This window comes from Rasamsonia emersonii (genome assembly GCF_000968595.1).
Source record: "Rasamsonia emersonii CBS 393.64 chromosome Unknown ctg1118621760015, whole genome shotgun sequence".
Lineage (NCBI taxonomy): Eukaryota > Fungi > Ascomycota > Eurotiomycetes > Eurotiales > Trichocomaceae > Rasamsonia > Rasamsonia emersonii.
The window spans coordinates 20904-34313 of NW_013563272.1; the positions used below are offsets into that span (position 1 = coordinate 20904).

Sequence of the window (13410 nt, forward strand, 5' to 3'; positions counted from 1 at the left end):
GAATACGGCGCAGTCTCGGCCCACCTGCAAACAGACAAACCGCGTCAGGGGCGGAAGGATTGCATCGTGCAGCAAGTCCCAAAAATTCGATTATTAACGGATTAATGAGAGTCGCGAGAGCGTGTCTGAGCGGCATGCCACAGAACTGCGTCAATTTCTGCGGTGCCCAGTGCTGGCGCTGGCATTGCGTCCTTTCTGTGCGCGATGCCCTGCTGTCCGGAACAGAAGCTTCTGGCCCGCGATGGTCGATCGGCTTCGGCAACCCGCGAGAAGGGAAGCTCGGCTACCTGCCGGCTATCAGGGCTCGGGCACACGGAGCTGCTGCTTAGTCAGCATGCAGTGTGCCGACGGCAGGGCAACTTGCTCCGACAGTGGCAACATGCAACATCACAGCGATGGTAGACTGCAGTAGTACATACTAGAGTCACGATGGCACTACGAGGGGCACTGATCTGTAGAGGCGCTACAAAGAACCCGTAATTACAGTAGCTATATCCCATCGATGGATTCTACCATTCCTATCATACATACAGCGGGTGCAGAACAACATCGCAAACATACAGAACAGAACAGAATGCCTAGAAATACAGTTTGTTCCCAGCCCATTCATCTCTCCCACCTATCCCGTTCGATCCATGCGGAGAGCCCAGGAGCCAAGACTGCTACAAGGCCGAAGGGGCTTGTAGAGTACATACAACTGGAGGACAACCCTGGCTAGCCAGCACAGACGCCGCAAAACCTGAAGACATAAAAAAGAAGAAAAAGAAACCAGATAATAAACGCCCAGCAATTCCACCCTACAAAATAACAACCCATGCGCCATTCTCCTCGGCCTGCGACAGCATCAGCACCCGCGCGGGAGGCGCGTGGTGCATGGAACCGGGCAGGGAATTGTGGAGCACAAGATGAGGAGTTTAATACGGAGTAATGTGCAGAAGTATCGTACAAGAAAAACGACAGATGCGTCCGGTTCACCGCTCGATGCGGGAGGTCCTTACTCCTGGGCCTGGGGTGCAGGCTCAGCATCCACCATCACCGCATCGTCCTTGTCCTTGGCCGGCGCTTCTGTGGAGCTCTCCGCAGCCTTGGTGCTTTCCGGCTCAGAGCCCTTGACCCACGATCGGAACCGATGGTTGCACTCGTCCACCTCATCCTTGCTGAGCCCATGAGCCCAGACGGGGTTGTTGACGAACTTCTCCCGGAACCGGTCGTGACGGCGCTCCTTGACCGCGGCCTCCTCCTTGGCCTTCTCCTCCGCTTCCTCCTTGTTCGCGGCCGCCGGGCGCCACCACCAATCGTAACTACCGGGCTCGTACAGGATGTGGTAGCTGTTCGCGCAGATACGGATGACCAGGCCATCGTGGCTGACCAGACGGCGGTAGTACCGCTCGTACTCCTCATCCCGTTCCATCTTCGGCGGCAGGTTCCGTTTGAGGAAAGGCATCCGCATCCGCGAGAAGGGCACTCCCTCCGTCGGGTCGCGCATGGTGTAGGCGGAAACGTAATACGACCAGCGCGCCTCCTGGCTCAACTCCTCATTCTCGAGGGTGCTGTCTTCGGCAGTCATCAGTTGGACAAACACCTTCTGCGTGCTAGGGTTCTGTGAATCAGTCAGTCAGGGTTGAACTGTCCAAGAGAGAGTCGCCCAAAAGAAACTTACGTAAGTAATACGGTAGATATCGCCCTCCTTGACGAGTCTCTCAACCTGCTTGCGGTACTGGATTTCCTGGTTGTGCGTGGTCTCCTCTCGGTCGCGCTCCTTGAAGAAGAGATTGATAATGTCTGCACTGCGGTCCTTCGGATCACTGTTGAAGACGCCGCCAGCGAATCGCGCGATACCGCCGAGCATCCTGTCCAGGTTATAAAGTTGGTATCCGCTCTTCAGGTAATAGCGACGCAACGTCTCTTCGAGATGAGACATCTCCAGATCCCCTTTGACAACCTCCTCGCACATGCGGACGATCTGCTGGTAGAGGTTGGCCTTGGGGTCGCAGTCGTAGAAGAAGTCGGTTGGCAGTTTGTCGATCAGGCCAAGATCGTGAGCCGCCTTTGGAAGGAGAGCACGACGAACGTCCTCACGAGCAGCGTCTTCATGTAATTTGATTTTGAGGAGGCGGCTGTATAGAATCTCGAAGGTGCGGAAGAAGCAGTAGATAGTGAGGTTGCAATACAGATGGTGCACCTTCTTCTCATAGGCCTGGTTGAGTGTGTACTCTTGCTGCATATTGAAGTTGCCCTGTCCCGGATGTTCCATCCATTTGAGCTCAGCGACATCGAATGGTTCGGTAGGGTCCGGGATAGGAGTTGATGGCACAAGGACCGCATCGGGAGTAGCGTCACGACTGGCTGGAGCAGCACTGCCTTCCTTGTCGCCACGAGTACTCTTCTCCCCCCGACGCTCAAGCACATCACGAAGCAGATCCAGCTTCTTGTTCGTCAGAGGCCGGCGGCTGCGCGTAGTGGAAGCATCTTCGGCCACACTCTCATCGTCGACTTCATCGGTTGGACTGGAGGCTTCATTCATGTACATGTGGAAGGTGTCGCGGTCCATGCCGAAGAAGATCGGGACAAAGTCTTTGATGAATGCCATCACCCTCTGAGGATCGGTACCAAACCCGGCCGAATTGCGGTCAATATAGGTCAGCAGCAGATGAGTCGCGTCAACGATGACGCCTGGGTCCGTGAATTCAAACTCGAACTGATGCTTAGGGACCTGGTAACCGCTCTTGCGGATATTCCTGCTTTCCTCGAACTTGGCCTGAATCTCACTCTGGATGTGCTTGGCTGCAAACAACTTCTTATCGGCGCCCTTGTTCGTGATCGCCTGATGGTCCAGGCTGCGCCAGAAAGCCTTCTGCATCTGCTCACGCCAGACCTTATCCCATTCGCGCTAAAGAAAAATTCAAGTTAGAAAACGGCGTGCCTTTCTCCAGAGGAGAACAAGGCAGAAACTTACCTGGCTGGCCTTCCATTCCTCACACTTTTGCTTCAAGCGGAACAAGATGATAGGCAAAACATGACATGGCCGCTCAAACATATCATGGATGATCTTCTCGCCCCGAGTACGGTCGTACACCTTCTTGATCACGCGCTTGTAGATGGATTCGCTCTGACCACCAAGTCCAGGAGGAAGCTTGAAATTAGCCCGTTCAGCCTCTGACATGACAGTAAACTGCTGGACAATCGGTTCAATGAGCTGGATGGTCCGGGTACAGGCCTCGATATGATGGTCATAATCATGTCGGTCCTCCTCAATCCGATGGAGAGCATCTTCATACTGGTTTTTGCGATGCGCAACAAAGCCAGAATCCTCAGACTCCCAAGTCGGATGGGATGCCCATTCGTCATTAAGCACGCTGTAGCACAACTGATCGCGACCACTGCAAGGCTTCTGCCGCTCACGCTTTGGCAGCAGGCGATAGCTTGGACCAAGAGAGCGGCAGTGAGAAAGATTCACCACGCCAGACTCCTGCTTTGGCTTCAGGTCGATGACCTTGTCCTCTGGTTCCTCAATATGCATGAAACGCTTGAACCAAGACATGAGCTCGGGGTTTGAACCGATGAACCCAGCAGCTCGCTTCACAAGTACATTCCGGTCGATGAGATCAGTCGAGTAAAGATTGCAAAGCTTAAGGAACTCGTTGAATGTTTGCTTATTACCGATGAATTTCTTCACACGGTCAAAGAAAGCAAACTCTTCCTGATTGGGTGTGAGAGAGAAGGTCGGAGGAATTGGTTCAGGCAATGCAGGGACAAGGGTAGGCGAAATCGGCTGAGTGTCTCCCTGTGTCGGCTTTGTATGATGAACCTTGGCCCTCTTTGAGTATCACAAGAGTTAGCATTTGGTTTCAGAACTCCTGAAACAAACATTCAAGGTTGATGCGCAAGGAGATGTGTTCTTTGTATCCAATACCCATCAAATCTCTATAAAAAGGCCGCGCCATCCCAACAACAATGATTGCGAAGGACCTTGGAAGATTGGTAAAACAAAGACTGCTTTTACTCACCTTGTTCACACCCCCAGCTTGGACGCTCGGCGCACGATTGGACTGCATATCAGTCGTTCTAGCTGTCTCAACAGTGGTCGAAGGCCCCGAAACTGGAGCACCCACCACGTTTGTGGTGCCTGGTCCTCCTCGTCGCTTTTTGCTTTCCTTACCAGAATCCTTGACATTGAATTGACCAAGAGGGGGCATTTTGACATCACGATTAGGTGTCTGAGACTGAGCAGCAGCCGAGGCATAAGAAGGCTCCCCACGAACGTTGCTCACAGGAGCAGCCTCATCAACTGAGGGCCGGCCAGGCTGTCCTTGCTGCTTGGCTTGAGCGGCGGACTCTGGTAAGAACTGCTTGAAGTCCTCCAAGAGGTCTGGAGCAGTGTTAAAGAGCTGAGTGACTTGAGCATACACATCCTGGATAGGCTTGGACTCGCGCTGATAGGTCTGCAAGATTTCGAGGAACTGTTTATAGATTTCCGGAGCATTTGCGAAACGGTTCTGCGAGAATCACCCGAATTAGTTCCTCCGAATAAGAACGCATTGTCGACGATGTCACATGATATATCAGCTATTACTCACCTTGATCTTATTGACATAGCTGATTGCGTGGTTGAACTCCACTGGGCCGCGCTTGCTCACATCTGGCTGCGAGCCCTGCAAGACACCCGAGCCCACTCCCGCTAGGTTACTCATGGGCTGGCCAGGCGCGGGGGCAGCTCCCGAAGATGCTTGCAACATCGAAGGCCGCCCTGATGCAGCTGAGGCGGCGTTCTGCAGTTGCGAAACTCCCCGCTGTTCCTGCTGATGAGCAAGGCCAGCGGCGTTCGAGGGAGCATGCTGCTCTTGCTGGTTCTGATAGTCATAGTGATGGTCCTGGGGTTGACTTTGGCCAGCTTGCTGCCCATACATGCCTGCACCCATCACACGGTTGCTAGGCGAATAGGACCCAGTAATACCACCCTGTTGCTGGTGCTGTGCTTGTTGCCAGCCACCTCGAGACTGATCATAGTAATCGGGGCGTCCCGGTGGCGCGAGTCCACTGGACGGGCCCGCTTCGCCAGAGGATTCCATCGAAGGGCGTCCCCGTGACATCGAGAGCGTATTCGTGCCAGAGGGCGTCGTAACACGAATTGCATCAGGATTATCTTCGGTTCCGCACTCGATCCGGTATCCCGGTGGCAGGAACGTGTTGAAGCCCTGGATAAGCGCAGGGTGACCATTAAAGAGAGTAGAAACACGCTGAATCACTCCGGGAGTGTCGATCCTGGTACTTGTCAGCAAATCCAATCTCAAAAGAGTGCTCAGCAGTATGGACGTACGCCTGGCTCTTAAAGTCCTTCATTATATCAAGGAAGCGGTTGTAGACATCGGGCTGGTCGACAAACCGCACCTTGACCTGGTCAAGGTAACTGAGCGCATCCTGGAAAACAAATCGCTGCATTAGCTTCTCATCCGGTATAGCATACGCATCTCGATAGGCATCACGCCAGCAAGTAACAGGCATTTTGATAGCAACTGAATTAGGACTCCCAGCGATCTGCTTGTGAGATTTGGGCAATCCTGCTGGGTATAACAAGTCGGAAACAAGTGATGATGCGAACAAGGACGTGACTCAAACAGAGGGGAGAGGCTCCTTCACAAAACACGTCCGCACTGGGCTTGTCACGTGTCCCCACGAACACATTTTCCTACAGTTGTCCAAATGCCAAAACTGACGACCATAAACAAGAAAAAAAATGGCAAGGACTTACATTCAAGATTGGCTGCTGTCCCTGAGCTAGAGCCGCCACGTTACCCGGGATTTGCTGGGGCGCAGAGCTATTGTATCCCATCATCGGCTGGGAAGGAGGCCCTTGGGTATGCTGCATATAGGGCCGGGGTGTATTCTCACCATGCTGCATCTGAGCTCCGTACAGACCCCCAGGGCCTCCAGCAGAGGGCATGGTATTCTGCGGCGCGTTCGGCGGCGCGCTCGCTCCGATGTTGTTGAGTAGTCCGTTGGGCCCGTGAATGGAGTTGGGAACCTTCGAGGCGACGGGCTGATGAATGGGAATCGAGCCGGTATGACTCTGAACCGGATGATGCTGCTGTTCTCGCTGCTGACGTTCCATTTGCTCCCGTTGTTCGCGCTCGCGCTGTTCGCGTTCCCGGTGCGCCATCTCCTCATGCCGTTGTCTCTCCAGCATTTCGCGCTCCCTCGAGTCTCGTTCGCGGTCGCGGTTCAACTGAGGAGAAGGATGCTGCATCGCTTGACTGATGCCCGGAAGCGAATGGCCGGCGCCATGCGAAGGTTGAGGATGTTGTCCGTATGGAGGCGGCTGGTGTGGTCCACCGGGTCCTTGAGTCAAATCTGCCAGACCGGGCAACGAGTGTCCTGAAGCTTGGCTTACAGGGTGAAATCCTGTATCGGAGGATAACCGTCAGGTCAGAGAACGCAACCCGGCTATGCGAACACACTGAGCGCGAAATGGTAGATGCTTACCAGTTGGAGGTGGTAGGACTGGTCCTGTCGGTTGCGACGAGGGGCCTTGCTGACCAGGGTTTTGTCTGTCGGTAAAAAATGGAAAGCGTCAGATCAAATCCTCTTGATGGAAAAGGATGACCGAACTCAACGGAAAAACCGGACTCCGCGAAGAGAATAAATACTTACCCGAACGATCCCAGAGGGCGAGGCTGCTCCATGCCGGGGTGCGATGGCGGGCCTCCTGCAGAGGAGTGCCAGCTGTCATTCCCAGAGGGATTCATTATCAACGCATGAAAAAAGGACCTAGCAGCAAACGCGTATATGGCTAAGACGATCTGCCAAGGGTGGGAAAAAAGGAAGGTTTCCTGTCTGACTGGAAACAGAACACAGACGCCAGCTATAGCCTCTCGAGTTTGCTTGCTTCTTGGCTGTGGAAAGAGAGAGGACTACAAGGAATCTGAAACAACCATCGCTGCGATTTCCACAAAGACCCAAGATGAAGAGACAGAGATCTCGAATCAGGATCTCTTGAATCTCGCGACGAGAGGAACGGTGCAGCCAAGAACAAGAGGATGATGGTTGCCGAAGCAAACAGCGGTTCAACGGGAGGCTTTACTTTGCGCGACACCGGAGCGGTGGAGAGAGGCAGTATTCGCTAACCGGTTCTGAACATTAGCGTCACGGGCCTCACGGGGTCGGAGGCATGTTATTCCGACAACTATGAAAGCATGCGCTGATTGGCTGGATACTGCCTGTTGTAAAATTAGGTAGAAATCGCTCTTACATGGAACTGGAGCGCCCCGAGGGCATTAGCGTTCTGGCACCCGGAGTATGACGTCGAGAATCAGTCCGGATCATCTGCAGAAAGCATCGGAACGGGAACTCTAGGAGTAACAAGCCTTACACGTCTCGTTTTGCCCGACTGGTTTGAAGAGTGAAAAAGAAATACCTGGTCTACGCCACACAGACTTTTTGGCCCCCGGGCCTGCTGACAAAATTATATGCTTGTTTCTTATCGTCTCTCCAAGTGGATTCCCCACCTATATTCCTCTCCATATTCTCTGTGGACCATGATACGGTACAAAAGCTTAGGCAAGTTTACAGATAGCTACTTAATTACCTTAAAAAAAATTACCTTAAAAAAAATACATAAAAGACATTCGTCTGCCATTCTGTAATTCTTTTTCTAATAGGAGATAGTAGTCTGATTTAGTAAGTATCCACATATACCTGCTGGTCAAGAAGATGGGCATACGGGCCCATGGTGACAAACACGGCTTCAACTCGTTCAAGATATGGATTATCCACCCTCCTTCATAGTAGGCATGACCTGGTTGAATCATCAGAGATATCTAGTTCGTGACAGAAGCCTTGAAACCCCCATGCTTGGGAAAAAGAACACGCGGATAGATATCGGATCAGGATTGGTAAGATTAGCTCCGGAGCAGAAAGATTTCCGGAATGAAGCGTTGGTGAGAAGGAGCAAGATGAGAGAGGGAATGACGGAAGCGCAGCGTCCACCAGACCCCCTGTCGGTCCCCTAAAGAGAAGTCGGGAACATATACCCAAACGCACATGGTGCCTGCGAGCAAGAAGGGGGCACCACATGCAAACATGAGACTGGGGAAGAAAATGCATCACCTAACAATTTCGCATGTAAATCAGAGCGATCTCAACCAGCAACTCGGATATTGAATTTGTGGCTGTAATTTCTATCCTTTTTTTTCTGCATCACTTGGCTCGTTTTCCGTGACAGTTGGTTTCCATACAGGTAGTCGACTCACGAGTTCGGCCATCGTCCTCGTCATTCTCGCCAACAGAAACCCCGAAACATAACCAGATATCCTGCACATTACAATGCTGAGAAGACAAAGAGCTATACAGCGAGAAAGGGGGAACCAGTTAGTACAGCAATAACAGGAAGAATGCTAGGGTGGGGGAGGGTTCTCACGTTGTTTGTAGCCGCGATGGCAATACTGTCCTCGAATGGATGCCAGCTCATATGCAAGATCTTCTTGTTGAAATCGATCTGGTCGGCGTCCGTCTCCTTCCTCATGCGTGAGCCCGCAGCCGGGCTGTTGGCTCTCGATCCGTTCCTCTTCCCGCTCTTGTTCATGGGCGTTGGGACGCCAACCTTCTTGGCCTTGAACGCGGACTTATCTGCCTGTAATACTATCTCGGTTTCCTTGTTCGGGTCCGTGGGATAGATCATGAAGTTGTTGTTATAGCTACCCGTCATGACATTCTCGGCATCGCCCGAGAACACCACCTCAAATTTGTCAAATATACTGTCGTTTTCGTAAGTGTCGCAGAGTCGAGGTCGGAGATGTTCGTGGATCGGGATCGTCTTGATCGGTTGCTTTTCCATATTGATATCCCAGATCTTCACGGTCAAATAGTCACGCGAGAGAATATAGCGGCCGTCATGAGAGAAACGGACGTCGGAGATGGAGGAGATGATTTCGGAAAAGAAGGAACGGGACGAGGCATCTTCTTCTTGTTCAAACACTGGTGCAATTGTAAGCCTCACGTGCCAGCAGACAAAGAGAGATGTGCCCGCGACGGAAATGAATACGTACGTTTCTGGTGTTCATCACACAGGGCCCGCTGTCGCATATCGGCCAGCTTGATGGTCCCCTTCGAACTAGCGTACATGAACCAGTTACAGCTGATAGGATGGAACTCTGATGCGGTGATGACCTCTGTCAACTCCTCCATGTTCGCTGGTTTGATGTCAACAATGTTGAAGCTCTGGTCTTGAATATTCAGATTCCACAAATTGATCCTCAGGTCATCGCTACTGATGAAAGTCTCCCCGTCGCTATTGACGGAGATACTGTTAATATGATAGGCATGGGCATTGGCATAGGTCCTCCGAGGAACTGCGGCAACGACGGTGTCGTGGTGTGTCATCCTCGGCAGTTTCAGGGCAGAGGCATCTTTGAACCTGATGTGCGGCGGCCGTGGTGCTCCGCCACCTATCACACCTGCCGGCGTGAGCTCATGAGATAGGTTATTTTCCGCGACCACCTTCAGCGATTTATCAAACACTTTCCACAGCTTTATCGTCTTGTCATTAGTGGAGAGGAGGAAGTGTGAAGCATTTTGTCGCCTGCACCATTTTATCTTGTTGATCTTCTCTTCGATCTCTAAGGACTTGAGGTAGTCAAATTCGGGCTCGTGCGATTGGAACTCGGTGTGGAATTTATACTCGCAGGTTTTTTTCTGCGGGGAAGAAGAGTCAGCGGCCATCTCAACCGGACAGCTGGTAGCACAAAGAGGGGTGTATGATGACTACCGTCTCGTTCCTCTCGAATAATACCACTCTCCCACCCTTATCTCCCGTAGCCAGGTAATTTCCCGTGTGGTCGAACTCGACGGTCGAAATAATGTCCGCTGGAGAACAGCAAACGTTAGTTTCGGATGCAAGCAATTTCTCGTTTCCACATCATCATCGAAACCGATAATAGTCTTTTGAGATGACCTTAGCAATGGCATGGGAAGAAATACCTTCTGTAATATCCTCTACATCTCCCTTGTCACCAAAGCATCTATCAGAACGGGTTAGCAGCCGATCCTCCCACGGATAACAGCCCTATCGATCCTGGACAGCAGAGTTCCCAGGGACCAGGAGATCTCCAAGGCTCGTGGACAAGCCCAGGAGTATCTCTTCCTCCCACCAAACAGACTAACAGGACAGGGAAGACTCACTGTGTGAACTTCCAGGTAGGCCCTGTCTCTCCGTCTACCATCTTTCACTATACCACCCTGATCCGGTGGCAAGCACACACGACCTAAAACTCCCGCGCAGCAGAAGATCCCGACCTCGAGCAGCGATGTCCGGGGCGGCGTGTCCGTTTGGAAGTCGCGTGAGGTGTGTGGCCGGTAGGAACGCTATCAACCGATGACCCCTCGACAGAAAGCGGTTACGACGTAAGAGAGGATAAAGGGCGATGATGGGAACGGAAGATGAGGTGAGATGGAATGGACCTGTCTACGAGGAGAGGAGGATTAATCGACCTGGTAACAGAATTAGCTGGCTCTCAAATGGCGAGAGCTGCTGTGTCGTCGAAGAGAAGGTCTGGAGCAAGAGACGCACGAACACCCGATGGTTGGAGGGACCGCTGCGACGTCAGAGAAGGCAAGGCCGGCCGACTCGGTTACTAACCTAAGTAAGTACAGCAGGCTGGAGGGACAAATGATCGACAGCCTGGGTGATGAGAGTCGGCTGCTGCAACGACGGATCGAGGCTGGAGGGAGGGGGAGAGGATGCCCGAAAGTGGTGAGGAGAGAAACACAAGAGCAGGCACCGAGTGAGCGGAAAAGCGGTAAGGCTGAAGCGGCGATGCAGAGGCAGCCAGCAGCGCTGAAGCGATGTCGTGAGATCAGGACCGTCTGGCTGGTCTGGTCGTTGAGTGAGGTGAGTTGGGGTGGTGGGGAGCGCCTCTCTTGGCCTTTGTCGGGGGCGGTCGGGCGGTCACCAAGGCGCAGCGCAATTCTTGACGCGTGCGGATACCGCTGCAAGTGGCTAGCACAGTGACACAATCTCGAGAGCACAGCATGGAACATGGGGAGAAGCCTGCTCCAGGGCAGATAATGAAACTACATACAATCTGGAAGCCTGCATAGACTTGGTTTCTTCTGCTGGTCGAGCCAAGCGAGACCTGCACTGACGGCTTACCCCTCCAGTATCACCAGTATTTAAGTGACAAAATTACCTATCAACCAGGCTGTGGTTTTTCTCGTATAATTCTTAGTATCTACTTCTCAGGCAGACCTGTTCGTATTCCTTCTCATAACATCCTTTACAAATATGTGTCTCGTCTCCATCGCTCTCTAATGTAATGTGCATCCATCGCCAATGCCTAACCCCTCTGCCAACTTGTATTTCTCGCCAATAGAGGTGGACAGATTTCATCGGTTTAGCTGGTGTTGTATGCCTGTAACAATCACTGTTTCCGTTGCTGAGTCATCTGGCAACTGCAAGAATGCTCTTAAGGTTTTTTATACTAGAATCCGGAGTGGATTACATGACTCCGGTAAATATATATCATCACGGGAGCAGAATCAAGAGGCTACCATTACATATTATTTCCTTTGGGACTAGGAGAAGTATTTTATGCGCCATCAACATTGCAACTAGATTTATTTTTTATTTTGTTTTGATTTTCTCGTATTTACAGTTCCCTGAAATTCATTCACATGCTTCTCTTGCCATCTCCCTTGGTCCGAGGGGCAATTCTATATTCCACCAAGCGCGTGAAACGCAATCTCTATCAGCATCGCCATTGAACAATTGCTTGTTCCCTGTCTCTTAGATTCTCTCATTTTATTTTTTCCCCTTTAATCGCTTTCTTTTTCTCATAAAAAATGTCAGAAAAGCAAAACGATGGGCAACCAGAGCCCCTATCACCAGGGTCCAAAGGCCAATCAGCATCCAAAGATGGCTCAAACAACAAGTCCAGTTCGCTGGCTAGCAGAATCCAGAATTCAGCATCGACTCTCGTTCGTGATGCTGTCACAAGACCAAGTGGGCAGGCCGTGGGAGCAGATCTCTCCCAGACCCTGGGAAATAGCAGCAAGGCAGGATCGTCTCGACAGCAGCTCAGTGGGAGTTCTGCTGCCTCCGCGGCGATGGAGAGTTTCTCTAGATCAAGTCATACAGCAGCGGGCTTTGCTTCTGGCGCTGAAGCAGGCGGAGTAGGAGGCTCTGCGCCGGAGTCGTTCCGGTCACCGATGCCGGTCCACGGTGGCGTTGCGCTGGACGCGATGGGACAGGATCAATTCCAGAACGAATATGGCGACGAATTATTGTTTGGGAACTCTGTCCTCTCACAGCCTCAGGGGAAAGGCAAAGGCAAGGGGAGAGAGATCGAAGAAAGTCCAGATGTCCCGCGATCCGAATTTCATGACGCGTGGGAGGCAGCATTCAACCAGACCACTGTTGCCGGTCAATCTACTACTTCATATACTGCCCCTCCTCACACTTCTTTGCAGAACTCAGAGGACGGAGCAGCGGTTGTATCGCTCCTATCAGACCCGGCTTTCCAGCCTGAATTTCTACCCACAGAAGATGATCCGACGGACTACAGCGTCATCGACACCGTCCCACCTCTGACGGCGGAAGAGATCCAAATAATTGACTCGTTCCGTCGACATCCATCGTCTTCGCAGGGAACGGAAGAACCACATCATCATCGACCCATCACATCGCGGAGTTTGATCCCGGACATCGACAGCTTTCTTGCGCAGCAGGACGCCAACAACAACAGCCACGCAGCCGTGGATACCGCCACACTCCGCGACACAGTCCTGTCCAATCTTCCGGGGGCAGAGGACTGGATCGGCGTCGAGGACCGGTACCACGAAGAAGTGTGGGGATATCTACGACCCACGCTGGAGGCGGCGTCCAAGGAACTGGAAGAGAAGAAAAAGAGTCCGGGGAAGGAAGAAAAGGACGGACCGGCTGTCCGAAGACTCAAAATGATCCTGAGACATATGCAGCGATAATCAAGAAAGGAGGGAGGGGGATCATCTATCGATCAATCAAATCTGTACTATATCATACCATCAGTTCCTTCTCATGTACATGTATAGTACTGCAGTACGGTGGTATAACTCTTCATGTTATAATCTAAAAGCTTTAAAACGCCTTACTCTGTTTCACTGAAAAGATGTCTACCTATGCCACAGACATCTGGCTGGAGCCTTACGTTTCTCCTCCGGGCGGGCCTCTCACCTATATTATATCGGTTTACTACACTGTATTCTCGGAAATGTTTTCAGACTCCAAAATGATTCCTACGTATACAAGCCCTCCAGGATTTACATGTGGTATAATAGTAGCCCCGGTTGGGCAAACAGCAGAAAGAGTATCCATCATCAAATCAAAGGAGAAAAAAAAAGACACAGCACATAAGGAAATAGAGAGATATGGACGACACAGTC

General features: G+C 51.9%; 2 protein-coding genes across 2 annotated transcripts; one reads left to right on the forward strand and one right to left on the reverse strand.

The window, feature by feature from the left end:
* Positions 1-994: 994 nt before the first annotated feature.
* On the reverse strand, positions 995-9714 carry T310_2124 (Transcription factor (Sin3); the record flags this gene model as incomplete). Its single annotated transcript, XM_013474992.1, has 17 exons — positions 995-1600; positions 1661-2890; positions 2957-3817; positions 4008-4442; positions 4578-5262; positions 5318-5535; positions 5750-6372; positions 6481-6545; positions 6649-6720; positions 7123-7214; positions 7247-7279; positions 7432-7549; positions 7598-7648; positions 7693-7792; positions 8247-8322; positions 8414-8970; positions 9042-9714. 17 exons carry the CDS (start codon positions 9712-9714, stop codon positions 995-997), a joined length of 6495 nt encoding a protein of 2164 aa, XP_013330446.1.
* A 2118-nt stretch (positions 9715-11832) lies between these two features.
* Positions 11833-12972, forward strand: T310_2125 (uncharacterized protein; the record flags this gene model as incomplete). The annotated part of the gene is made up of 1 exon (XM_013474993.1): positions 11833-12972. The coding sequence occupies one exon, from the start codon at positions 11833-11835 to the stop codon at positions 12970-12972; it is 1140 nt and encodes a 379-aa protein (XP_013330447.1).
* Positions 12973-13410: the final 438 nt, after the last annotated feature.